Consider the following 25,864-nt stretch of genomic DNA (forward strand, 5'->3'; position numbering starts at 1 on the left):
AGGACTAGCTGATAACCTGAGATTACGTAACGAATTAGCCTTAAAATGAAAGGGACCTCCACCAGTGTTTTAAGAAGGAAGTAGTATTTTAGGTTGGTTCAAATATTTCTGGAGAACAATCTGGCAATAGGGAACAAAGAAAAACTGTTTCTTTTAACCCCAAACTTCCACTCCTGAGAAATAATTCTATTAGAAAAAAGGGACCTGTGCAGAAATGCTCAGAGCAGCATTCCTCATAATACCAAATACTGGAAATGGCTCAAATGTTGGACCCCGGGGAAGGGTGGGGCATCAGGAGGAAACGTCTCCATGCAGCTACTATAAAGAACGAGAACCCCACCATTCAGATGAAGTTGAGAATAAAATATTCCAGATGACATGCGGTAAGAACAAAACAGCCATAAATATAGCTTTGAACAGTAATTTTTAAAAAGTGTGCAGTTTTATCACCTACCTTTGAGGACAAAAAGTATTTGGGTATGCTGTTAGTTGACTTTTTCTCTTCTTTCTTGAGTTCAAAAAATTTAATTGTCTTCTTTCTTAATTGAAAAGTTTCTGCCAACCCACAACAAGGCTGAACGGGCATTTAAAGAGCTCATGTCCTACTTGACTGAATTGTTCATGAAAGAGCAACAATTCACTCTTTCAATTCACTCTTTCAACACACTATTCTCTAATGGCTCACCAGGAAAAGGGCTAGATGAAATAGACAGAATTTAATCCTGTCTGAAGACAGCAATGTACTTCATGCACAACAGAAATGACTAGGCGAGCTCTTGAGGACAAGTGCCACACTCATCACACACTGTAGTTGCCACCAGGGGGAGCTTGTGCGTTAAATAAAAATATGAGTAGTGTTACTACCCGAAGAGAGAAGAATCCTTTTTTACACTTTTCACAGAAGAGGAGGCTGAGGGTCTGTGAGTATAAGTGCCTTGCTCCAAGCCTTACTATTAGCGAGTATCAAGACCATTGTCAAATTCCAGTTTCTGAACTCAACATTTTGTGCTCTATGATGCCGAACTGATGGCATAGGTCCCTTTCCCGGATCCCACTCTACAGATTCAACTGAACCTAACACTTTTCAGGGGAAGAAAACAGTCTCTATTTGCCATGCAAGAGGTGAATCAGCATTGTTCTGTCTCTAAAATTGCAGAAAATCATCTAGGATTGGTCCCTGGAGGTGAAAATCAAAGCTCGGGAAAGAGGCAGAGTTTAGGGAAATAAGTAGGTTCTCAGCTCTCAAATCTATCTTCTTCATGTATCTTGTAATTCTTCTGATATTAGTTAGGAAAATATTTCTTAGATTAGTGAGGCTTTCTCACATACATCCATTATAGAATTTCAGGGCTGGAAAGGTCCTTAAAGGTCATTTCCTCCAAACTTAAACCCGGCAGATAAGTTCCTGGTGTGGGGAGTACCTCAATGCTTGGACATCTACTACATTCTCAAAGGGCCCATTCTACCTTTTCCAAACTGCTCTAAGCATTAGACCCCTCCTCGCTTTCATCAGGTCCACATTTGCTTCTGGGGACTTAGAGCCACCAATCCCACATCTGTTCTCTGGGACCAAAAGGCAAAAGTTTCACGTCATTTCCACTTACAGGGCTTCAGAGGTCTGAAGACATTTGTAAGTCCTGTTCCCACCTCTCCTCAGTTCAACTTCCACCAACAAATCAGTAGCTCGAACACAGAATAGCTAAAAGCACCTGTGGCAGGTGCCTTTTTACAATCATCTCACTGAACTATAATATTAAGCCTATGGACTGCTGCTTCCCTTTTAAAATTAAAGGATTATTTCCTCACTTACTCATGAATCCGGGGGGTTTTCCTAAGATACTTCATATTTAGAGATGAGTCAAGGGGCTCAGAGAGGTCAGGTGACCTGCCTATGTCACACAGCTTCTAAGAGGCAGGTAAGGGGGTCAAACATAGGTCTTCCTGCTATCTAAGTTCATGCTTGGAACCATACCACCCAACATCACCACTCAAATAAATATAAATTCACCTAGAGCTGGCCTTGTGGCTCTAAGTGAGGAAGCAGAACACGGAAAAGAGATGGGGTTTCAGGAATCACAGTCAGATGCTCAGATCACAAAGGTGTCTGTAACCCCAGGGGGTGTGTGGGATACAAGTGGGCAAATACAACCATGTGCACAGGGTGGGAACGGGACTTATAAGTGTCTTCAGACCTCTGAAGCCCTGTAAGTGGAAATCACATGAAACTTCTGCCTTTTGGTCCCAGAGAACAGATGTGGGATTGGTGGCTCTAAAGTCATGCCTTTTACTTGCTCTGTGCCTTATCCTGCTCACCTTGACAGAGAAGATATTTGCCGTGTGTCCTGTGTGCATGGAGAGCAGCTTCTTATGGTGCAGCGGGTCCCACACAATCGTGTGCTGGTCATCGGAACCAGAGGCCAGCAAACTGCAAGCAGAATGAAGGGTTCTGACCTCTCTTCAAGTTCGCAGGCCCCGCTCCCCTACCCCATGTCCCCTGTTCAAGCCACACAGAGTGGGATGAATAGGAGATATCGCAGAATTCAAGGTTATCTCGTAAACATTAGCTGAGTCTCTTCTATTTTGTCCTAAGGATCTCTCATTATTCCTTAAATGCATTAGATTATCAAAAAAACAGGGTTTGGGCGGTCATCCAATTCACTGTTCAACTGTGTGTTGATAATGATGGACTAAACTTAAGTACACAGAAAAGAGCAGCAGTCTCTTTCCCTTAGATCTACTAAGGAGGAGGTAAGTCCCCTCTCCCAGCCTCCCCACTTCCATCTCCAGCACCTTCTTAGGTGCTCTAGCTCATACTCACTCTCCTTTCTCGTTCCACTCCAAACAGTTGACACATCCTGAGTGACCCTGGGGGAGCAAATGGAAAGGGACAAGAAGAGAGCCAGTTAGAGGTGCTCCTGGGGGAACCCAACACCAACAAGTAGAACTAAACAGGTCAACTGGCCTTTTCATCATTAGTGTTTTCCTGGTGCATGTGAGTGACCAGAATTGAATTACACTGCCTAGTATCTTATAATACATAAAGTACTTTCATAATCATGATCTCACTTAATACTGAACACCTGAGCCTGTTTTTTAATTTTTAATTTTTAAAAAGATTTTGTTTATTTGAGAGAGAGAGAGAGACAGTGAGAGAGCACAAGCACAGGGAGCGGCAGAGGGAGGGGGAGAAGCGGGCTCCTCACTGAGCAGGGAGCCCGACGCGGGGCTCGATCCGAGGACCGGGGGGCTCGATCCCAGGACCCTGAGATCACGCCCTGAGCCAAAGGCAGATGCTTAGCTGACTGAGCCACCCAGGAACCGCCACCTGAGCCTTTTAGAGGGCAGGTTTCATCGATCCTATTTTGCAGAAAAGTAAACCGAAGTTCAAAGTAAGCGGTGGAAGTGAGATCCAAACAAATTTCTGCTCCTACCACTAAAAGGGACATGTCCCCTTCCAGGGACATCCCCTCAGCCACAGAAAATTTGCCCAGAGGAGTATCTGACCCAAAGGCAGCCAATAAACTAGAAGGCTGATCTTTCAACCATTTGGCATATATTTAATTTGTCAAGCACTCACTGCATGCATATTAGGTATTGTTTAGACACTGGGGATACAGCAGTGTAGAAAACAAAGTCCCTGATCTTCCGGAGCTTACTTCAGGTAGGTGGAGCCTGGTATAGTAAGGTTAATTGGGACAGAGTCTTGAACTTGGGGGTCTGAATTAAGAAACATGGAGAGAGTGAGGCAGTTACCAACAGACACTGAAGGTGAAAGCATGCACAGAGAGAAATCATGGTAAAGCTAGCGCAATGAGGAAACAGAACCCATGAAAAGCAGAAGGTATAAAGTGGCAGAAGTGAGTCCTACATGGGAGAAGGAAGAACAAGTCACTAGGCATTCCTATATACTGTTTTCTGTTCTCCCACCCTTCTTCCTTCCTAATGGTACCTAGATTTTCATTTACTTATCTCCCTGTGTTTCAGCAAGTGTTTCAGCAAGTATAAATCCATTGTCCTTGCCATACTGATAGGTTTAGGAACTTAGGCCTTAGCCAAACTGGATATGGCATTCACTTGGGCACAGCGATTGGCTCAGAAGTAAGCCTGTGACCCCAATCAGATGCCAGGGGCACAGCTGCTGGGAGGCTTCTGGAAAAGGAATTTCTTCATTCTCAGGAGCCAGTCTATGAGAGAGACGCCTTTCTTCTTTCGGATGTTGGGTGTATGGATGTGACAACTGGAATTGCCACACAAGGGCAGCCAGTCTGAGAGTGAGTCCACTCTCAGCCCAGTCAAAGGGAATCATACAAAAATGGAGCAAGAGTGATCAGAGTAACCAATACTGATGCCTACTCTACTGCATTTCCAGTTAAGTGAGACACTCAGTTCATTATTGTTTAAGGTCATTTGACTTGGGCTGTTACTTGTGGCCCACAGCATGCTAACTGATTGCTCCAACTCAGGTCCCAGTTTATGGGTACTTCCTTCAAGACGCCTTTCTTGTCCTGTAAATTTGGGAAGGAGGCATACCCTTCCTTGTGGGCTCCTCCTGTCACACTGGATTATGGCTCTGTGTTGACATGATTGTCTGCTTCACTACACTGAGCCCTGAGAAAGCAGACTTTGTGTCTTATATTCATTGTATCCCCAAGGCCAGATACAGAGCCCGGCACATATCTGTTGCCTGAATGAACAAATGAATCCAGCAGGACTAGTAGGAAGGATCGAGAGATATGAACAAATCTAATTCCCCAACTACCTGGTTATGTTTATTTTATTTCTTAAGATTTTATTTATTTATTTGAGGGAGAGAGAGACAGAGAGTGAGCGAGTGTGCACAAGTAGGGGGAGGAGCAGAGGCAGAGGCTGAGAGAAGCAGACTCCCTGCTGAGCAGGGAGCCTGATGTGGGGCTTGATCCTAGGACCCTGAGATCATGTCCTGAGTTGAAGGCAGAGGCTTAACTGACTGAGCCACCTAGGCGCCCCACCCCCCCAACTATCTGGTTAGAAATGCTTTTCTTCTGCTTCTCCTTCCCTCTTACCCTTTGTCCTATAAAGAATCTCATCTGGGTTGAACCACATTTCTTTCCCGGTTCTGCACTTACGTGCATTCACTCTCTTCAGACTTGTCAGATCACTTGCTGACCCGTGCCTCTCTCACATTCCCATGGCACTTGGTTGAAATCCCCACACATGGCTCTGGTCACTCTTTTTGGGTCAGAGTAATTTCTGTCCTCAGTGGTTTCATTTTCCTACTAGGATGTAAATCACTGTGCCTGGGATCACGTCCATAGCTTGCACTCTTGCAGAGTACCAAAGGCCTTAAGTGATCGCCACTTTCTAAGGGCTTACAAAGACCAGGGCACAGTGCTAAGTACTTGTGGTAGGCAGAAAAATGGCCCCGGTGTCTGTGTTCTGATCCTCTGGAACCTATGAATATGTTATGTTTGGTGGCAAAGGGGACTTTGCAGATGTGATTAAAGTTAAGGTCTTTGAAACGGGGAGAGTATTCTAGATTATCCAGGTGGTCCCAATATGATTACGAGTCCTTAAAATCAGAGAACCTTTCCTGGCTGCAGAAACTAGAGAGATGTAGGCGTGAAGGGATTTGTCCTGTGATTGCTGGCTTTGAAGATGGAAGAAGGGGCTTATGGGTCAAGAAATGCAGCACCCTCTAGGAGCTGGGAACTGCAAAGGAACGGATTCTACCCTACAGCCTCCAGGAGGAACACAGCCCTGCCATGACCTTGCTTTTAGCCTGGTGAGACCTAGGTCAGACTTCTGATCTACGGAATTGTGAGATAATAAATTTGTGTTGTTTTGAGCCACTAAGTCTGTGGTAATTTGTTACGGCAGCAATAGGACACTGATACAGCACTCTGTATCCATCCTATTTATGAAACAGGTATCACTACTCATTTCACAGATAAGAAAAGCAATGCTCAGAGAGGTTAGGTAACCTGCTGTGATCCTGTAATTTATAATAAGAAATACATATTTGGTCTTCTTCCCCATTTCTGAGCCCCTAAAGCCCCTGGGATTTCCTAGTGATAACACAGGAAAAGATATCTTGATGTTCACAACAAATCCCTTTCAACCACACCTGAGTTTATGTAAATGAAGTGATTTTTGGAAAGCACCTAAGGATGGGGGCTGGTTGCCAGAGGAACCAACCATATGATTGGCGGGTTAGAACTTTCAGTCCCAGGGGCGGCTGGGTGGCTCAGTTGGTTGGGCATCTGCCTTCGGCTCAGGTCATGATTGCAGGGACCTGGGATTGAGCCCCACGCTGGGCTCCTTGCTCAGCAGGGAGCCTGCTTCTCCCTCTCCTCCCTGATCGTGCTCTCTGTCACTATCTGTCTCTGTCTCTCTCAAATGAATAAATAAAATCTTAAAAAAAAAAAAAAAAAGAACTTTCAGTCCCATTCCCCAGAAGTCAGAGAGGAGCTGGAGGTTGACTAGATCACCAATGGACAATGATTTAATCAATCATGCCTATGTAATGAAGCCTCCACAGAAACCCAAAGAACAGGGTTCAGAGATCTTATGCATCAGTAAACATGTGGAGATTTGGCAGAGAGTGGCACATTCCAAGAGGGTGTGGTGCAACAGGCGGCGGGGTCTTACAGGACTAACCCTTAACCTGTGCAATGAATGTGACGCTATCTGTCTCCAGACTGATAGTGTCAGAATTGAGTTAAATTGTAGGGCACCCATTTGGTGTTGGAGAATTGCTTGATGGTGTGTAAAAAGAAACAAAACCCCACAAACACTGGCCCTGCCTAATGTGGCACCACTGAAGTGAGGACAGGAAGCAGGATTTTAACTTGAGAGCCTGAGCTCTTAAGTACTGTCTGAGAAATGGATGAACGCCTCTAGAATTACTGTATTTGTCTCCAAATCAGTAACCCATCTAAAGTACAGAAGACAGAGGACAGAGTAGACAAATATGATACTTGTGATTAATTTCCAATGGTAAAAACTAGCTTACAGGTGGGTAACTGAGAGTATAGAAAGCTCAAACCAGATTCTACAAAAATACAAAGTAACTATTGACAAAAAGTATTAATAAAGGGCTTTATAAGTTAGAACACCTGCTTGGGAAGCTACTTTATAAGGAACAGAGTATTTAAGAGGGGTTATTTTGGCCTTGATAACTAAGGCTGGCTTAGATATATGGTCACAATCTGAAATTACATTGTGGAATACAATGGAAGAAAATATGCCTAAGACATATCAGAACTAAAGTGTGAGTAAAAAATAAAGGGATAAAACCTCAAACTTTTAAGGAAGTGAGAAGAGGGACTGCTTAGATATGGCTCCTAGAGAGGAACAGACCTTTGTGTGCCTCCCCGGACCCTTGGAAATACTGCTATTTAGGGTGAGCTTTGCACATCAGGGACCTAGAGGAAACAGAAAGTGCACAAAGAGAGAACCTGCAAGAAAAGTTTTAAATCTCACACTCCAAGTTACAACCTCTCAGTTTCTGTTTAACTTTGTTAAATATTGATTATAATTACTATTTATTATAAGTCCTTATAATTTGCTGGGAGTGTGGTATATGGGCGGAGGAGGAGGCAGGAAGAAGTATTTTACCCTAACACTGTTCCGAATTTTAGGTGCACAATGCTGATAAAAAGCAAATGGACTTTTAGTGGGTTTTATTACTGCTTTTAAATTCTTTACAGACTGTGTACCCCTTATAGCCTGTAGTACAGCCCACCTTCGTATGCCACCAGTAGGTAGAATGCTAGGCACTAATATACATGATCTCATTATCACTCCCTTTCCATAGGTAAGACTAAGTGTCAGCAATACAAAATAACTTACCCAGGGTTGCACAAATTATAAACATCAGAGCCCAGCTCGGAGTTCAGGTCAATATAACTCCAAAGTACTTCTCTGGCTATGCTGGATACCTCAGATGTCATGCTTATTACTGCCCATTTAAAAAGAGATCTCATTGCTACCATCACCTTAAAGAGTATTTGGCAGTTTCATGTAAAGTTAAGCTTGTATCTACCCAAGACCCAGAAATTCCATTCCTAGGTAATTATTTGAAAGAAATTAAAACATTTGTCCACACAAAGACTGACATAAGAATATCCATAGATGCTTCTCCAGGAGCACCTGGTTGGCTCAGTTGGTGGAGTGTGCGACTCTTGATCTTGGGGTTGTGAGGTGGAACCCCACGTTGGGTATAGAGAGTACTTAAAAATAAAATCTTAAAAAAAAAGTAAAAGCTCCAAACTGGAATTAACCCAAACGGTCATCAACGGAAAAGGGATAAATAAAATACAGTCTATCCACACGGTGGACTACTACTCAGCAATGAAAAGGAATGGGCTATAGATACATGCAACAACATGGAGGAAACTCAAGAAACATTATGCTATTAAGCAAGAGAACCCAAACACATGCAAAAATATACTATCTAATTCCATTTACATTAAGTAAAGAATAGGCAAAAACTAATCTTTGGAGACAAAAGCCAGAAAGTGGTTGCTCTGAGATAGGAGGGTTGACTGGAAAGGGTACCGTGAGAACTTTCTATGGTGATGGAGATACTTTACAATTTATTGCAGATGAGTAGTTACACAAGTGTCAAAACTCACCCAACTCAATACTTGAGACCTACACACTTTATTTTTGTGTAAATCATACCTATTTCAATAAAGAGAGAAAAAAGGTAATAATAGCAACAGTAATAGTTGGTACGTACTGAGCACTATCTCACCATGTACCAGGGACATTACTGTGCCCTTCATATATGCTTTATTTTTATTTATTTTTTTAAGATTTTTATTTGAGAAAGTGAGCAAGAGAGAGCACAAGCAGGGGGGAGTGGCAGACAGAAAGGGAAAGGGAGAAGCAGGCTCCCCACTGAGCAAGAGAGCCCGATGCGGGCCTTGAGCCCGGGACCCCAGGATCATGACCTGAGCTGAAGGCAGACGCTTAACTGACTGAGCCACCCAGGCGCCCCATATATATGCTTTTAGTTAATCTTTACAACTGTCTTTTAATGGAAACATCATTACTGTTTTCATTTTTCAGATGAGGAAACTGTGTAAATAGTGTAGCCAGATTATGAACCCATGTCTGACAGATTCCAGAGACTGGCTGGTAACCACGATGTCAGACTGCCTTTTTAAATTGAGCGGTCTTTCCTAAAACTTAAATGCTTGCTATGTGCCTGCCAGGATTGTACTGGGCTCAGAGAGACATGACTGAGTCAAACAGACACATCTCCTGTCCTCACAGAACTGATGAGGTTTTGTTTTCTCCTCCACTTCTCCAAACATATAATGTTAGCCTTTGCCTATGTTATTATAATCTCCTCATAAGCATCCCTTCAATTGGCTATAGAATATTCCTCCAAAGGTTAAACCATATCCACCTCTACCTTAGTACTGTATATATAAGTAATTGCAAATTTGGTGAGTCGATGTAGTTTAAAATTCCAGTGGGAAAAGAACATTTACAGGTGACTGGTCAGCCCAGACTAGGCCTAATGTCATGGTTTTGGTTTTGTTTTTGTTTTTTGGCATTTGACTGGAAATATATAAAATTCGTTGTTGTTTTTAAAAGATTTATTTATTTATTGAGAGCGAGTGAGCAAGCGAGCATGGAGTGGGGAGGGGCAGAGGGAGAGAGAGAATCTCAAGCAGACTCCATGCTGAGTGCGGAGTGGGACATGGGGGTCCATCTCACGACCCTGAGATCATGACCTGAGCTGAACCCAAGAGTCAGACACTCAAATAACTGAGCCACCCAGGGACCCCTATAAAATCTGTGTCGCAATGCTGAGTATCACCTGTGCTACTCAGGAGCCTGATGAGCAGGCATGGTGTGGGAAAGTGTACTAAAATGGGAAACATTATTAATAAACACAAGTTAGTAGGGGCGCCGGGGTGGCTCAGTCAGTTAAGCGTCTGACTCGATTTTGGCTCAGGTCATGATTTCAGGGTCGTGGTATCGAATCCCGTGTTAGGCTCCACACTCAGTGTGGAGTCTGCTTGTCCCTTCCCCTCTTCCCCCATTTGTGTATGCATTCTCTCTCTCCAAATAAATAAATAAATAAATAAATAAATAAATAAATAAAATCTTTGAAAATAATTAAGTAAGTACAAGTTATTTGACAGCAATCTATCAAAATGTGGGATCCACAGGGGAAAAATAACAAAAGTCATTCCAGTCATTCATTTCTAGAGGAAAAAAAATAGGAACGAGTGTATAATAGAATTAAAAAAAAAAAAAAGAAGCAAAGAGCTAGGAAATCTACAAGTCAGTGTGTATCCTGGTATAACCAAAGGGACCAGAGAGCCTTTTGTCCAAATTTATTTTTTACAAGCAGCAGCTGAGGCTGGTTAGTGAGAATCAGAATTGTAAAGTGAAAGAATTGTCTGGGTTCAACTCTGGCTTGGCCTCTTCCTAGGTGTATGAGAAGTCCACTCAAGATCCCCAAAACCAGGATGCCAGGGTGGCTCAGTTGGTTAAGCATCTGCCTTCGGCTCAGGTCATGATCCCAGGATCCTGGACTGGAGTACCGCATCAGGCTCCTTGCTCGGGGGGGAGCCTGCTTCTCCCTCTGCCTGCCACTCCCCCTGCTTCTGCTCTCTCTCTCCTTCTGACAAATAAACAAAATCTTTAAAAAAAAAAAAAAGATTCCCCAAACCTCAGATTTTTCATTTAGAAACAGGGATGATGATCATGTAAACCTGACGAGATCACTGTGAAGATCAAATGATGAAATGTAATGTATGTGAGCACACTTTGGTGAACACTGGCCCCCATCCCTGGAACTAGTCCTCAGGTATACTCTCTCATATACCCGGTATACCTATGTGTGTACCTTCCAGATCTTGCTCTCCAACACCTCTCCCACATGGCTAGGATACTCACAAACGGTATACATCTTGAACAACTGATTCCTTCCTATTTACTTACTTTTCCAAAAGGGTTGTTTTCTGCTGCTATTAAATTGCTACCCTAAGCTAAGACCAATTCATTTATTCAATACCCATTATGTATAAAATACTGGAAAAAAAGGGAATAAACAGTAGGATAAACAAAAACAGGTCTATGTCTATGGCAACATGAGACAAAGCTCTACCATAACGAAGGAGAGAGATACAAAAAACCTAGAAAAAGATAGCAACATCCAGCTTTAGGAACAAGCTTAAAAGATCTTTGAGGACACTGGCTTGCATATCCACATGCAAAAGAATGAAGCTGGACCCCTACATCACATCATACACAAAAATTAACTCTAAATGGATCAAGGACCTCAAGGACCCACATATAAGATCTAAAACGTATGGACACTCTCAGAAGGAAACATGGGTATAAATCTTTGTGACCAAGGGGCACCTGAGTGGCTCAGTTGGTTAAGCAGCTGACTCTTGATTTCGGCTCAGGTCATGATCTCAGGATCCTGGGATCGCCTGGTATTGTGCTCCCTGCTCAGTGGGGAGTCTGCTCGAGGAAACTCTCTCCCTCTCCCTCTGTCCCTCCCACCACTCTCTCTCTCAAATAAATCAATCTTTAAAAAAAAAAATCATTGTGACCATGGATTAGGCAATGGTTTCTCCCCCCTCCACGTTTTTATTGGCGGTGAGGCTGTAATTGATGATTAATGGTTTCTTAAACATGACACCAAAAGCATAAGTGATAAAAGGAAAAAATAATTTGGACTTCATTAAAATTAAAAACTTTTGTGTCAAAGGTGCAATCAAAAAAATGAAAGGAAAACCCACAGAATGGGAGAAAACCATTTTAGATCACATATATGATAAGGGTTTAGTATCCAGGATATAGAATTTTTACAGCTCAACAATAAAAAACAAAAAACTCAATTAAAAAATGGTTAAAGAACGGGTGCCTGGGTGGCTCAGTTGGTTAAGCGCTTGACTCTTGGTCTCAGCTCAGGTCTTGGTCTCAGGGTCGAGTTCAGGCCCTGCGTTGGTTGGGCTCCACACTGGACATGGCGCCTACTAAAAAAAATGGGGCAAAGAATCTAAATAGACTTTTCTCCAAATAAAATATACAAAAAGCCAATAAGAACATGAAAGGATGCTCAAGGAGTGCCTGGGTGGCTCAGTCGGTTAAACGTCAGCCTTCGGCTCAGGTCATGATCCCAGGGTCCTGGAATTGAGCCCCACACTGGGCTCCCTGCTTAGTGAAGAGTCTGCTTCGCCCTTTCTTTTTGACTCTCCCTGCCCCATCATGTTCTCTCTTGCTTGCTTGGCTCTCTCTCTCAAATAAATGAAAAAATCTTCAAAAAAAAAAAAGATGCTCAAAATCGTTAATCACTACAGAAATGAAAATCAAAACCACAATAAAATACCACACTACAGCCACTAGGATGGTTATTATAAGAAAGTAAAATAAGTTTTGGTGAGGACACGGAGAAACTAGAACTCTCATACATTTCTCCTGGGAAAGTAAAACGGTGCTGCCACTTTGGAAAACAGTTTGGCAGTTCCTCAAAAAATTAAACATAAAAACAAACAAAAAACATATGACCCAGCAATTCCACTCTTAGGGATATACCTGAGGGAACTGAACGTGTATGACCACACAAAAGCTTGTACACAATTCTTCATAGCAGCATTATTCTTAATAGCTAAAAAATGGAAACAACCAAAATGTCCACCAACTACAAATGGATAAACAAAACGTGGTACATCCATATAATGGAACATTATTTGGTTATAAAAAGGAATGAAGTACTGATTCATGCTACAACATGGATGAATCTTTATGCTACGTAAAAGCAGCCAGATACAAAAAAGCCGTGTATTGTATGATTTCATTTTTATGAGATGTCCAGAATAGGAAAATCCACAGAGATAGAAAGTAGACTAGAGGCTGCCAGGGATAGGGAGTAACTACTAATATGGGTAAAGGGTTTCCTTTGGGCGTGATAAAAATGCACAACTTTGTGAATATACTAAAAACCACACTGAATTTTACACTTCAATAAAATAAAAAATAAACTAAAAATAAGCTAACAAACTGGTGGCAGGACTGATTTGGCCCACAGGCCATAATTTGCTGAACTCTGATCTAAAGGATATTACCTGAAATCTCTCACAAAGTCAGGTCTCACTTCCATGTTTTTCTTTGTGGGTGACTATTTAATAAACTTGGTATATAATTTACTTCTCTATGAGGATATTATTAAAAAGAACACTCTGACAAGTCTTTGTTAGAATAAGGTTATACTATAAAACTTCCCTGGTCTACTAACTATATTCAAAAAGAAAACCAATCTAGTTTGATATTACTTGTTTCTAGTGAATTTATGATCAAATTATGTAAGAAACAAAACAGGAACAAAAAACAAATCAAGCCAGATTGTAAAGGTAGGATACGTAATGTTTGCAACTTATTTACAGAAAATATTAAGAGAACTAATAAGGGAAGAGAATGAATCCACCAAGCCAAAAACTATTTGTTAAACCAATAAACTAACCAACTAATTAATTAATTAAAGTAAGCTCTACACCCAGTGTGGGGCTTGACCTCATGACCCAGAGATCAAGAATCACGTGCTCTACTGACTGAGTCAGCCAGGTGCTGCTAAACCCTTTTTAAAAAAGTAGACACATGGTTGAGGTAGAAAGAATTATAAACTGTGGGGCCAGACAGTCCTGATAAAATCTTCTTCATCTTATTTTTACCACTTACGTGACCTTGGAAATTCTCAATTTTATTCTCATTTGTAAAGTGAGATTCCTTTCTCTCCCTCTCTCTACCACGTGTGGAACACTGTGTCAAGAAATCCCGCAAGTGAAAGAAATAGAATGGATCAAAGTATGGTCAAAACTTTCTTTCAAGTGGACTTGGAAGATCGTGGTGAAATGTGCCCCCAAAATGAAAGGTGCCCCCCAAAAAAGTGAGGACTGCAGGCACAAACTGGAATCCCAGGATATTTGGCTCCTGTCCAGTTATGACACTAAAGCTCACTGAGACAAGATGAGCCAGCACAGGTAACTACAGCGGGGTGTGGAATGCTCAGCAAAGATGCCCAAGGAAAATATATACCAGACATCTTAGAATTAATCCTAATTAACGTTATTATTTTCTGGCTCTCTCACTCAGTTGCTGTCAATATACCAGTTCTTTATATACATATATTTTAAAGATTTTTATTTATTTAAGAGAGAGAGAGAGAGAAAAAGCACAACAGGGGGAGCAGCAGAGGGAAGGGGAGAAGCAGGGCCCCACGAGCAGGGAGCCAGACGCGGGGCATGATCCCAGGACCCGTGGATCATGACCCGAGCTGAAGGCAGACGCTTAGCCGACTGAGCCACCCAGGTGCCCCAGTTCTTTGTATTTTCTTAATGAACATTTTTAACTTTCTTTTTTTTAAGTTTATTTAATTTTAATTTTTAATTTTTAAGATTTAAATTCGATTTAGTTAACACATGGTGTATTATTACTTTCAGTGGTAGAATTTAGTGATTCATTAGTTGCATTTTTTTTTTTAAGATTTTATTTATTTATTTGACAGAGAGAGAGACAGCCAGCGAGAGAGGGAACACAGGCAGGGGGAGTGGGAGAGGAAGAAGCAGGCTCCCAGTGGAGGAGCCTGATATGGGGCTCAATCCCAGGACTCTAGGATCACACCCTGAGCCAAAGGCAGACGCTTAACGACTGAGCTACCCAGGCGCCCCTCATTAGTTGCATATTAACACCCAGTGCTCATGGGGCGCCTGGGTGGCTCAGTCATTAAGCGTCTACCTTCGGCTCAGGGTGTGATCCCAGAGTCCTGGGATTGAGCCCCATATCAGGCTCCTCCACTGGGAGCCTGCTTCTTCCTCTCCCACTCCCCCTGTTTGTGTTCCCTCTCTCGCTGGCTGTCTCTCTGTCAAGTAAATAAATAAATAAATCTTTAAAACAAACAAACAAACAAACACCCAGTGCTCATTACATCAAGTCCGTCCTTAATGCCCATCACCCAGTTACCCCTTCCCCAGCCCACCTCTCCTCCAGCAACCCTCAGTTTGTTTCCTTAAGAGTCTATGGTTTGCCTCCCTCTCTGTTTTTATCTTTTTTCCTTTCTTTCCCCTATGTTCATGTTTTGTTTCTTAATTTCCACATATGAGTAAAATCATATGGTATTTGTCTCTCTCTGATTGACTTATTTCACTTAGCATAATACCCTCTAGTTCCATCCACATTGTTGCAACTGGCAAGATTTCATTCTTTTTTTTTAATAGTTTTTTTTTTTTTTAAGATTTTATTTATTTGTCAGAGAGAAAGAGAGCATGAGCAAAAGCAGGGGAGCAGCAGGCAGAGGGAGAAGCAGGCTCCATGCTGAGCAGTGAGCCCAATGTGGGGCTTGATCCCAGGATCCTAGGATCATGACCTGAGCTAAAGGCAGATGCTTAACCAAAAGAGTCACCCAGGTGTCCCATGATTTCATTTTTTTGATGGCTAATATTCCACTGTGTCCATATTACACACACACACACACACCTTCTTTATCCACTCATCTGTTGATGAATATCTGGACTTTTCCCATATTTTGGCTATTGCGGACATTGCTGCTATAAACACTGGGGTGCATGTGCCCCTTTGAATCACTATTTTTGTATCCTTTGGTATATACCCAGAAGTGCAATTGCTGTCGTAGTGTTCTTTTTTTTTTTTTTTTTTTGAAGGACTAAATATTGATGTTTTAATTATAGAATTGACAGTCTAGCTCCAGCAACTCAAATTAGGCACCTGGCATTGGCCTGGGAATGGGTTTTATCCCATAAAGATGTTACATGCCTTACCTCTAATGAGTACTTTAGAATTTAATTATTTTTTTAATTGTTTTTTTTTACTTGAATTCAATTAATTAACATATAATGTATTATTGGTTTCAGAGGTAGAGGTCAGTGATTTTTCAGTGTTATATACTACCCAGTGCTCATTACATCACGTGCCCTCCTTAATGTCCATCACCCAGTTACTCCATCCCCCCTCCCTCTCCCCTCCAGCAACCTCAGAGGGTAGTTCTATTTCTAACTTTTTTTTTAAGCTGGTTTTTCTCCAAAAATATCTTTGTTTTTGTTTTTGTTTTTTTGAGGAAACTCCATACTGTTTTCCAGAGTGGCTGCACCAGTTTATTTATTTTGAAGTAATCTCTACACCCAATGTGGGCTTGAACTCACAACCCCAAGATCAAGAGTTGTATGCTCTTCTGACTGAGCCAGCCAGGCACCCCTTAACTTTCTATTTTGAAACAATTTCAAACATATAAAAAAGGTACAAGAATAGTACAAAAGCACCCATATATACCTGTCCCCTAATTCGTTGTTAACATTGCTACATTTGCTTACTCCTTCTCCCTTTTGCTCCTTCTTTCACTACACACACACTTTTTTTCCTGAACAATTTGAGAATTGCAGACTTCAAAACCCCTTACACACTTAACTACTTCAGTATGTATTTCTAAGAACAAGATCATTCTTTTTTTTCTCTTTGCTTTCTTCGAGAGAGAGAGAGAGAGAGAGAGAGAGGAGAGTGTGAATGTGAAAACCAGGGAAGGGGCAGAGGGAGAGGGAAAGAGAGAGAATCCCAAGCAGGCCCGACATGATGCTTGATCTCCCGATCCAGAGATCATGACCTGAGCCAAAATCAAGAGCTGGAGGCTTCACCAACTGAGCCACCCAGGCATCCCAAGATCATTCTTTTATTTAACCAGAGCACATTTGTCAAAATTGAGAAATTTGACACTAATATCCTTGCATCACTATCATTTAATATATAGCATATTAAAATGTCACCAACTGTCTGATAATGTTCCTTTGATTTTCCTGATCCAGGATTCAATCCAGGATCACACGCTGGGATGACACAGTGGTCAGCTTCTTTTCAATCTCCTTTAATCTGGAACAGTCCTCAGCCCTTCTTGTTTTTTATGGCATTGACATTTTTAAGGAATATAGAGCTATTCTGGAGAAATGTTTCTGTTTGGACTTGTCTGATTATTTCCTCACGAGCAGATTTAGGTGATGCATTTGGCAGAAATACTCCCGCAGCCATCTTGTGTCTTCGTCGGTGTACATTATTAGGTGGTGGACGTGTACTATTTGTCTTGCTTAAGGTGCTATCTCCTAAGTTTCTCCCCTATAATGTTACTATTTGCCTTTTGTTATCTGTGAGGAAATACTTTTACACTGTGCAAATAAAGGTCCTGTCCTCCATCACATTTCCACTCAAATGGTTTCACTATTTGATTATTCTTGTCTGAATCAATTACTAGGATGATGTAGTATGATGTTTATAAAATGGTGATTTTTCCAACTCTATCGTTTCTTCGTTTAAGGAGTCGGCAATCTACTGGAATAAAGTGCTTTTCTGTCTCTCTTCCCCTTCCTTTCTTCTCTCCCTCTCTCTCTCTCACCAATGTAAACTCAGAAATTTTTTATTTAGTGGGTTTTAGTTCATTACTGTCACTATTCATCCTGATGTTCAAACTGTCATAGATTTGGCCAGTAGATTGTCTTTTGAGCTAGCCCCTGTGTCCTTATGATACGTTTCTTTCATTTTTCATATATTTCTTTTTTATCTTCTGCTAGAATATGTTGTAGGCTCATCTCGTACACTCCCTGTCCCAGACCTAGAATCCGTTGTTTTTCCAAGATCCCTGGTTCTCTTTAGTGGGGAATGCTATTTATATAGCTTCTAGTTATTGAGATATTATTACTTTTGGACCCTATCAAAAGACAGAGCTGGAAGTAAAATGTAAATATATATTAATATATATGTATTTGTTGAACTATGAGTTCATTTTTAAAAAAAGATTTTATTCATCTATTTGAGAGAGAGAGAGAGAGAGCACGCACACACGATTGGGGGGGAGGGGCAGTGGGAGAGGCAGAAGGAGAAGCAGACTCCCCGCTTAGCAGAGACTCCCCTGATGCAGGGTTGGATCCTAGGACTTTGAGATCATGACCAGAGCCAAAGGCAGACAACTAACTGACTGAACCCCTCAGGTGCCCCTAAAGTTTGTCTTTAAAATACGTATGGTCAAAGAATATACACAAAGTACTGTGTTCAAAAATTACTTGGGTTAGTTGGCATCCCCCTCCCCATTGTTGTTGATTTTATTTTACTTTTTGAATGTGCAAAACCTCAACATGGTTCTAAAAGTAATAACTCTACAAAAAGGTCCAGAAAAGGGTTACTCCCTTTTCCCCACCCTATATCTTCCATCCGCTAGAGGTGACCAATTTCATTAGTTTCTGCTTATCCATTCTACGCTTGTGTTTGCAAAAATATGTAGGTACCTATATAAATTCTTATTCCCTCTCTTTTGTTATACCAAAGTCGGCAAAAATTTATAGCCCTTAAACATATGGAAAAGATATTCAATTTCATTCATAAGAGAAATGTAACTTAAAACTATATTGAGATACCATTTTTCATGTTAGAATGGTAAAAAAAAAAAAAAAGATAAAAAAAATTACAAAGCTTAACCACAGTCTGTTGCTGAGTTGTGGAGAAGCAGGCATTCTCATGCATTACATTGGGAAAGGCAAAATGGTACAACTCTCGTGCAATGTCTAACAAAATCACATATGCATTTATTGGCCAGCATTCCTACTTCTAGATTTTTACTCTGAAGGTACATCTCCAGCAATACTAAAATACGTATATGTAAGGTTATTCATTATGGTATTGTTGTAATTGTAACTATTAGAAACAACTCAAAGAGTCCATACATGGGATATTCACTGAGTAAATCTTGGCTCATCTACATAGCTAAGTGAATAGAGTGTGTGTATATATACATATATATAATCTCAAGTCTTGTCTCACTGATTCTTCATCTTCAAAAAATCCTCAAAGTCCAGTCAACCCCTCTATCTTCTCTTTACAAGCTGCCTCATGTCTTTACTTCTCTATTTCCCTAAGAATCCATGACAAAACCCCAACCCTGGATGATATTCTAGCTCTCCTGTATCTTTAACTTTCCTTTTCTCCACTGATTCCTTCCCCTTCGAATTAAATAAGCACAGTTCTTCTAATCTAGAAAAGTACTTCCTTGATGCCAAATCCACATCTAGCTATGGCCTTCCATTTCTCTTCCCCTTCATAGCCAGACTGAAAGAGTAGCCTGTACTCAATACTTTCACTTCCTTACTTCCCATAATTCCTCAACCCACTTCTATCATCTATACCACACACCACAAAAATGGCTCTTGCCAAGGCTACTACTACTGTAGCTTCCTTGCCCTAAATCAATGGACACTTCTTAATCCTTATCTTACTTGGCCCCTGGCAGGATTTGATAGTGCTGACCACTTCCTCCTCAATGAAACTTTCTTCTTCCGGGTTCTGTGGCATCACCATCTCTCTCTGTTTTCCTTCCTACTCCTCTAGTTACTCTTTCTTGGTACCCTTTGCATATTCTTCCTTGTTCATGTGGCCCTTATGTTGGTCTTCTTTATGTCTCTATCCACTCTACACATTCCCCAAAGGCAATTACAATTCTTTCATTGTTCCTCTCTATGCTGTTCACTGCTCCCAAATCAACATCTCCAGTGTGTACCTCTATCTTAAGCTCAGACCCAAGTATTCCAACTACCCCTCCAGAAAGCACTAGGTAACACACAACATACAGCTCCAGAAGATCCATATTGAGCTTATCTTTCCCCTCAAAAGTATTCCTTTTCCAGTGCTTCCCTAACTTAGTGAATGATGCTATCATTCACTCTGCCAGTCAAGTCATAAACTTAACCTTCACCCTTGACTCCTCTTTCTCTAACTTTTCACATTAAGTCACCAAGAATTCTGTTTATTCTATCTCTTAAATGTCTTTCAAATTCACTGATGTCTCTCTACATTACCATTATCTAGGATCAGGTAACCCATCACCTCTTCCTGAATCACTGCTACAGCCCCTTAACTGGTCTGGCTTTTTCTTTTTTCTTCTCTTTCTTATTTTTTAAAGATTGATTTATTTATATTAGAGAGATCGTGCATGTGCATGAGCAGAGGGAGGGACAGAGTGAGAGGAGAAAGAGAATCCCAAGCCCACACTGTGATGGAGCCCGACGTGAGGCTCGATCCCACAGCCCACGATATCATGACCTGAGCAGGAACCAAGAGTCAGATGCTTAACTGACTGAGCCACCTAGGCGCCCCTAGTCTGGCTATATTTAAACCTATGCAATCTTCATTTTGAAGCCAAGATAAATTTTTTTAAAGCTTAATTCTGATCATATATATTGCTCCTATTGTAAAAACCATTCAATGGTTCTCCACTGACCTTAGGATAAAGTCCACAGTCTTCAACATAGTTAACAATGTCTTTTATTAGGACCATTTCACCCACACTCATCTCACCAACCTCATCTGTCATCCTTCTCCCACTTGTATTTTGTGACCACCTGTTCTCCTGAACTGAGTACTCTCTACTCTCTCTACCATCACTCATATGCTGTTCTCCCAACCTAGCACTTTTTTCTCCCATCAATCCCCAGATCTACCTCCTCCTATCCATCTCTCAGGCATCAATGTAGACTACATTTCTTTTAGGAAACTAAGCTGTGATCTCTACAGCCCATCAAGTTTCACTCATTTGTGAAACTTCTCAGAATAATGGGGGACACATGGAGGAGTAGAGATTGGGGCTGGAGAGAGAACAAACATTTGTTGAGTACTGCTCTAAGAATGAAGGAGTGTAAAAGCAGTATAATTTGGTACAAACTCCATGAAAGAGAATTTTGGTTTTTTTTTTAAAGATCTATTTATTTATTTATTTATTTGACAGAGAGAGAGAGAGAGAGAGAGCCAGAGAAAGAGGGAACACAAGCAGGGGGAGTGGAGAGGAAGAAACAGGCTCCCAGCGGAGGAGCCTGATGTGGGGCTCGATCCCAGAATGCCAAGATCACACCCTGAGCTGAAGGCAGATGCTTAACAACTGAGCCACCCAGGCGCCCCTTTGGGTTTTTTTGTTTGTTTTTGAAGATTTTATTTATTTGACCGAGAGAGTGAGAGAGCACAAGCAGGGGGAACAGTAGAGGGAGAGGGAGAAGCAGGCTCCCTGTTGAGCAGGGAGTCCGATGCAGGGCTCGATCCCAGGACCGCGGGATTGTGATATGAGCCCAAGGCAGACACTTAACCATCTGAGCCACCCAGGAGCCCATGAAAAGTAATTTTGATAATAATTATTTAAAAATCACAAAAGCATGTACTCTCTGACCTACTAATTTCACTCATAGGTTTTTATCCTGTAGATAGAAACCAGTATGTGCCAATGATATTGCAAAGAATAATGTATGTACAAAAGACTGTAAGTAATCTACATGTCTGCCAACAGGGACAGTTTAAATAAATTACTCTGAAGCCATGAAAGAATTAGAAATTAGAAATATCTTTATGTACTGATATACTAAAATCATAAAATATTTTTTTTTAAAGATTTTATTATTTATTTATTTATTTGACAGAGATAGAGACAGCCAGTGAGAGAGGGAACACAAGCAGGGGGAGTGGGAGAGGAAGAAAGCAGGCTCATAGCAGAAGAACCTGATGTGGGGCTCGATCCCATAACGCCGGGACCACGCCCTGAGCCGAAGGCAGACCCTTAACCGCTGTGCCACCCAGGCGCCGCCATAAAATATTTTTAAACTCAAAAACTTAAGGTACAAAGCAGTAAATATGTTAAGCTAACATTTGTGAAAAAGGGTGAGAATTTTATGCATAAAATTTCTCTGGAATCATACTATAACTGACTAGTTGATTCCAGGGAAATAAATTACATAGCTGGGAAAGAATGGGAAGGAGACGATCTTTTAAACTTTTAAAATTAGAACTATATGAATGTTTATCTAATCAAAAATAATAAAAAAAGAAAGGACCTAACAGTCAGACGCTAGGTTAAAGAAGAAAACGTTTAAGAAGTATCATTCATGTCATCCATCCAAACCTCCAGGTCAAAGAAGAGATGCTAGTGCTAAGTACTGTGCTAAGTACTTTGATTTTTGATTACAGTACAATGAGCAGTTTTAAGATCATGATTTAGTTAAAAAATTTTTAAGTGCCAAGATTTGGGAGTGTTAAGAACAACTTCTTAATATAAAAGAGAGAGGACTGCAACAGACTGATGTACTTCTTGATTCAGATCTTCCTTAGGAAGAAAGAACTAGGAACAAAATTAATTCAGGTAAAGGTGGATGGAAACCAGTCTTAGAAAACAACATTCAGGAAAAATGTATGAAAAATAAAGAAAATTAGCTTTGCAAGGTAGATTTTTCAGAAGCTTACAGAACTGGCAGGATGAATGCAATAGAAAGAATATCCAAGAAATAAAGTTATCAAAGTTAACTTGGATGCTTTTTAAATAGGTGTCTCCGTGGGTATAAATTCTACATATACAGGAAAGGTAACAAATACCAGACTGGCTGAACTCAAAATGCCAAGTAGAAAGTCAAAAAGTAAAAACAGGGCAGGATTATTAAGCTGGAAGGTAGAGAAATGGTATGGGGATAAGATTAGAAAAGCAAACTCTAATACGGGAAATCAAAAAAAGCCAATCAAACCAACAGGTGTTTAGTGAATATCTACTGAACGTTAGCACTATGTCCTAAGAGTTCTCATTAAGTTTCCTTTTGCATTTTTTAAAAGCATACAAAGTAGTAAATTAGGAAATCCAGGAAAAAAATGTTCCCTAGATAATAAAGAATATTATAATCAATAACCACAAAAAGGCAGGAACTTTTACTGTTGATTTTACCTCTTTTATCTCACCTCCAGCCCCAAATAATCACCTCTTCCTAATGCTAGAAATGAAGTGCTGTTAACTAATATAGATTCCATATGTGACAATGGGTAGGAAATAAAACAAGAAAAGGAAATGACAGTGAAGTGTTTTAAAAAGTTAGATGCTTGGGGCGCCTGGGTAGCGCAGTCCTTAAGCGTCTGCCTTTGGCTCAGGGCGTGATCCCGGCATTATGGGATCGAGCCCCACATCAGGCTCCTCCGCTGGAAGCCTGCTTCTTCCTCTCCCACTCCCCCTGCTTGTGTTCCCTCTCTCGCTGGCTGTCTCTATCTCTGTCGAATAAATAAATAAAATCTTTAAAAAAAAAAGATGCCATCAAATCAGCATCTTAGGAAACTAAGAGCTTTCTACAAATAACAACAATAATACTAGCTAATATTTGAGTGCTATACAACATGACTTTTACAATATGCTAAGAACTATACTAAGTAATTTACATAAATTAACTTGTTTATCCCTCCTCACAAACCTAACAAACAGGATATGGATATTATTTTACTGATGAAGAAATGGGTGCTGGAACTTAGACTTATCCAACCAAGGTCATATGACTCATAATGGTATCTTAATTACTATTTGTCAGGGGGGACAGTCACAAAAAGATATCCCCACCAACCTCAAACTACAAAAGAGGGAAGACAGCCTTTTGGGAGTTAAGACTCTAAAATTCAGGGGCGCCTGGGTAGCGCAGTCGTTAAGCGTCTGCCTCCGGCTCAGGGCGTGATCCCGATGTTATGGGATCGAGTCCCACATCCAGCCCCACATCAGGCTCCTCTGCTGGGAGCCTGCTTCTTCCTTTCCCACTCCCCCTACTGTGTTCCCTCTCTCGCTGGCTGTCTCTATGTCACATAAATAAATAAAAAATCTTAAAAAAAAAAAAAGACTCTAAAATTCATGAGGGCTTCAGAGGGGAGGAGGGTGGGGGATTGGGCTAGGCCAGTGATGGGTATTAAGGAGGGCACGTATTGCATGGTGCACTGGGTGTTATACGCAAATAATGAATCATGGAACATTACATCAAAAACTAAGGATATACTGTATGGTGACTAACATAACATAATAAAAAATTATCATTAAAAAATAATTAATTAAAAAATCGAAAAAAAAAAAAAGACTCGTTAAAACTCAGTACTGTTGAACTTTCCCTCCTCCTTGGCTTCCCTGATACCATGTTCTCCCACCTCTATGCCTATTCTTTCTGGTCCCTGTGAATAGAGGAAGAGTAGTAACAGGCAATCTCTAAATGTTGAACCACCTTGGTTCCTGGTCCTGAGCTTGCTTCTCTCACTTCCTACTTTGTCCCCAAGTGACATCCAGTCATCCTATTTCATGGCTCTTAGAGACCAGCTGTTCTCAAACTTCTTAGTCTCAAGACCCCGCTACACTATTAAAAATTACTGAGGATCCCAGGGGTGTCTGTGTGGCTCAGTTGGTTAGGTGTCTGCCTTGGGCTCAGGTCATGATCTCAGGGTCTTTCTCCCTCTCCTCCCTATTCATGCTCTCTTTCGCTATCTCTGTCTCTCTCTCTCAAATAAAAAAAAATCTTCAAAAAAAAAAATTACTGAGGATCCCAAAGAGCTTTTGTTTATAGGGGTTATATTTATTGATATTTATACCATATCAGAAATTAAGATGGAAATATTTCATATTATTTTCATTTAAAAATAACAAAAATGGGTGGCTCAGTCAGTTGGGTGTCTGTCTTCAGCTCGGGTCATGATCCCAGAGTCCTGGGATCAAGTCCCCTGTCAGGCTCCCTACTCGGCGAGGAGTTGGCTTCCCTGTCCCTCCCTTAGCTGGTACTTTCTCTCTCTCTCAAATAAATAAAATCGTAAAAAAAAAAAACCAAAATGATAAGTTAACACATTTTAAATGAAAAGTAAATATATTTTCTAAGACAAAAGAATTTAATAAAAAGAGTAGCATTGCTTTACATAATATCTAACTTAATGGAAGGTAACCGGGTTCTCATTAACTACTTTTGTATTGTCTGTTGCAATATGTTATTTGGTTCAAGTATTTAATGAAAATACAGCCTCACAAAGATAAGTAGTTGCAAAAGGGAGGAGGATTTTAATAGCCTTTCTAGATAATTATAGCTATCCTTCTTCGATACTGCACCAAAACCCCGCAAGTAATGGTTTCTTAAGTTACGATGTAGAATCTGAAATCACATAAATGAACTAGTGGTACCCTGGTGTGTTAACACGCACTGGTCGAGACTGTATTATGAACAGGTCTTTTACACGTGTGAGTCTGTTACATCATACACTGGTCATTTTGAAAACAGCGACTCACTGAATTTAAAGATCTTCAATGTTAACATTCATTATACAACACTGTTGACATATGTTTATATCACCACAGATCTCGTCAAAAAAAGCCTTGTAAGTACTGAGAAGTTACCAATCTCACTGCAGCAGATACAAGTCTTCCTATAGTCTCTCTCTCTCTCTCTCTCTCTCTTTTCTTGCCTAGAAGTTCAAGTTTTATCCTTGGCAACAAATACTGTCAATTGTTTGTCTTGAAGTGACAACTCAGTTCATTCATTTTTAAGAAAATGTCTGCCAAATACTCATATTTAAATAACCATGGTTTTTGTCTGGTTCTTTCAGATGGTACTTCATGAATAAAGTGGCTGGTGGGGCTTACAACTCAAACAACTGCACAAGTGCTTCTTCCTCAAGACAACTATCATAGTGCAGTTCGCAGCAGCAGGACTGTATGGGTACTTCCCATTCCATAATATAGAATACTAAAGAGACAGGTACTTAAGGGTTGAGATTTAGTAAAACTAGTAACTTTTACTGCCTCACATCAAGGACATTTTAAGTGAAACCTGCCTTTTTCTTTTTGTTACTGTACGTGCATGGCACTAATAAGTCAATGACAATTTGATGCTATTTGCCTCAATCCATGCTAAGGTAACAGTTTTACTCACTTTTTTTTTTGGAAATTTTATTTATTTATTTTTTAAGACTTTATTTATTTGAGAGAGAGAGAGAAAGAGAACACAGGCAGGGGAGGGGCAGAGGGAGAGGCAGACTCCCTCCTGAGCAGGGAGCCCTATGCAGG

General features: G+C 40.7%; 1 protein-coding gene across 6 annotated transcripts in view; it reads right to left on the reverse strand.

Annotated features, from left to right (window-relative positions):
- WDTC1 (WD and tetratricopeptide repeats 1) overlaps nucleotides 1-25,864 on the reverse strand; it is a 68,036-nt gene that overhangs the window by 17,864 nt on the left and 24,308 nt on the right. For 5 of the 6 annotated variants that reach the window (XM_045782104.2, XM_045782103.2, XM_045782102.2 and 2 more), the window contains exons 4-5: nucleotides 2,819-2,865; nucleotides 2,314-2,425 (exon numbers count right to left, since the gene is read on the reverse strand). In XM_045782104.2, coding sequence (XP_045638060.1) covers nucleotides 2,314-2,425; nucleotides 2,819-2,865 — 159 coding nt within the window. Of the gene's footprint in view, nucleotides 1-2,313; nucleotides 2,426-2,818; nucleotides 2,866-7,338; nucleotides 7,404-25,864 lie in introns of all 6 variants that reach the window. The other variant, XM_087858508.1, reaches the window with a different exon arrangement.

Source organism: Ursus americanus, chromosome 33, assembly GCF_024610735.1.
Source record: "Ursus americanus isolate L20-20 chromosome 33, mUrsAme1.1.p, whole genome shotgun sequence".
NCBI classification, from domain to species: domain Eukaryota; kingdom Metazoa; phylum Chordata; class Mammalia; order Carnivora; family Ursidae; genus Ursus; species Ursus americanus.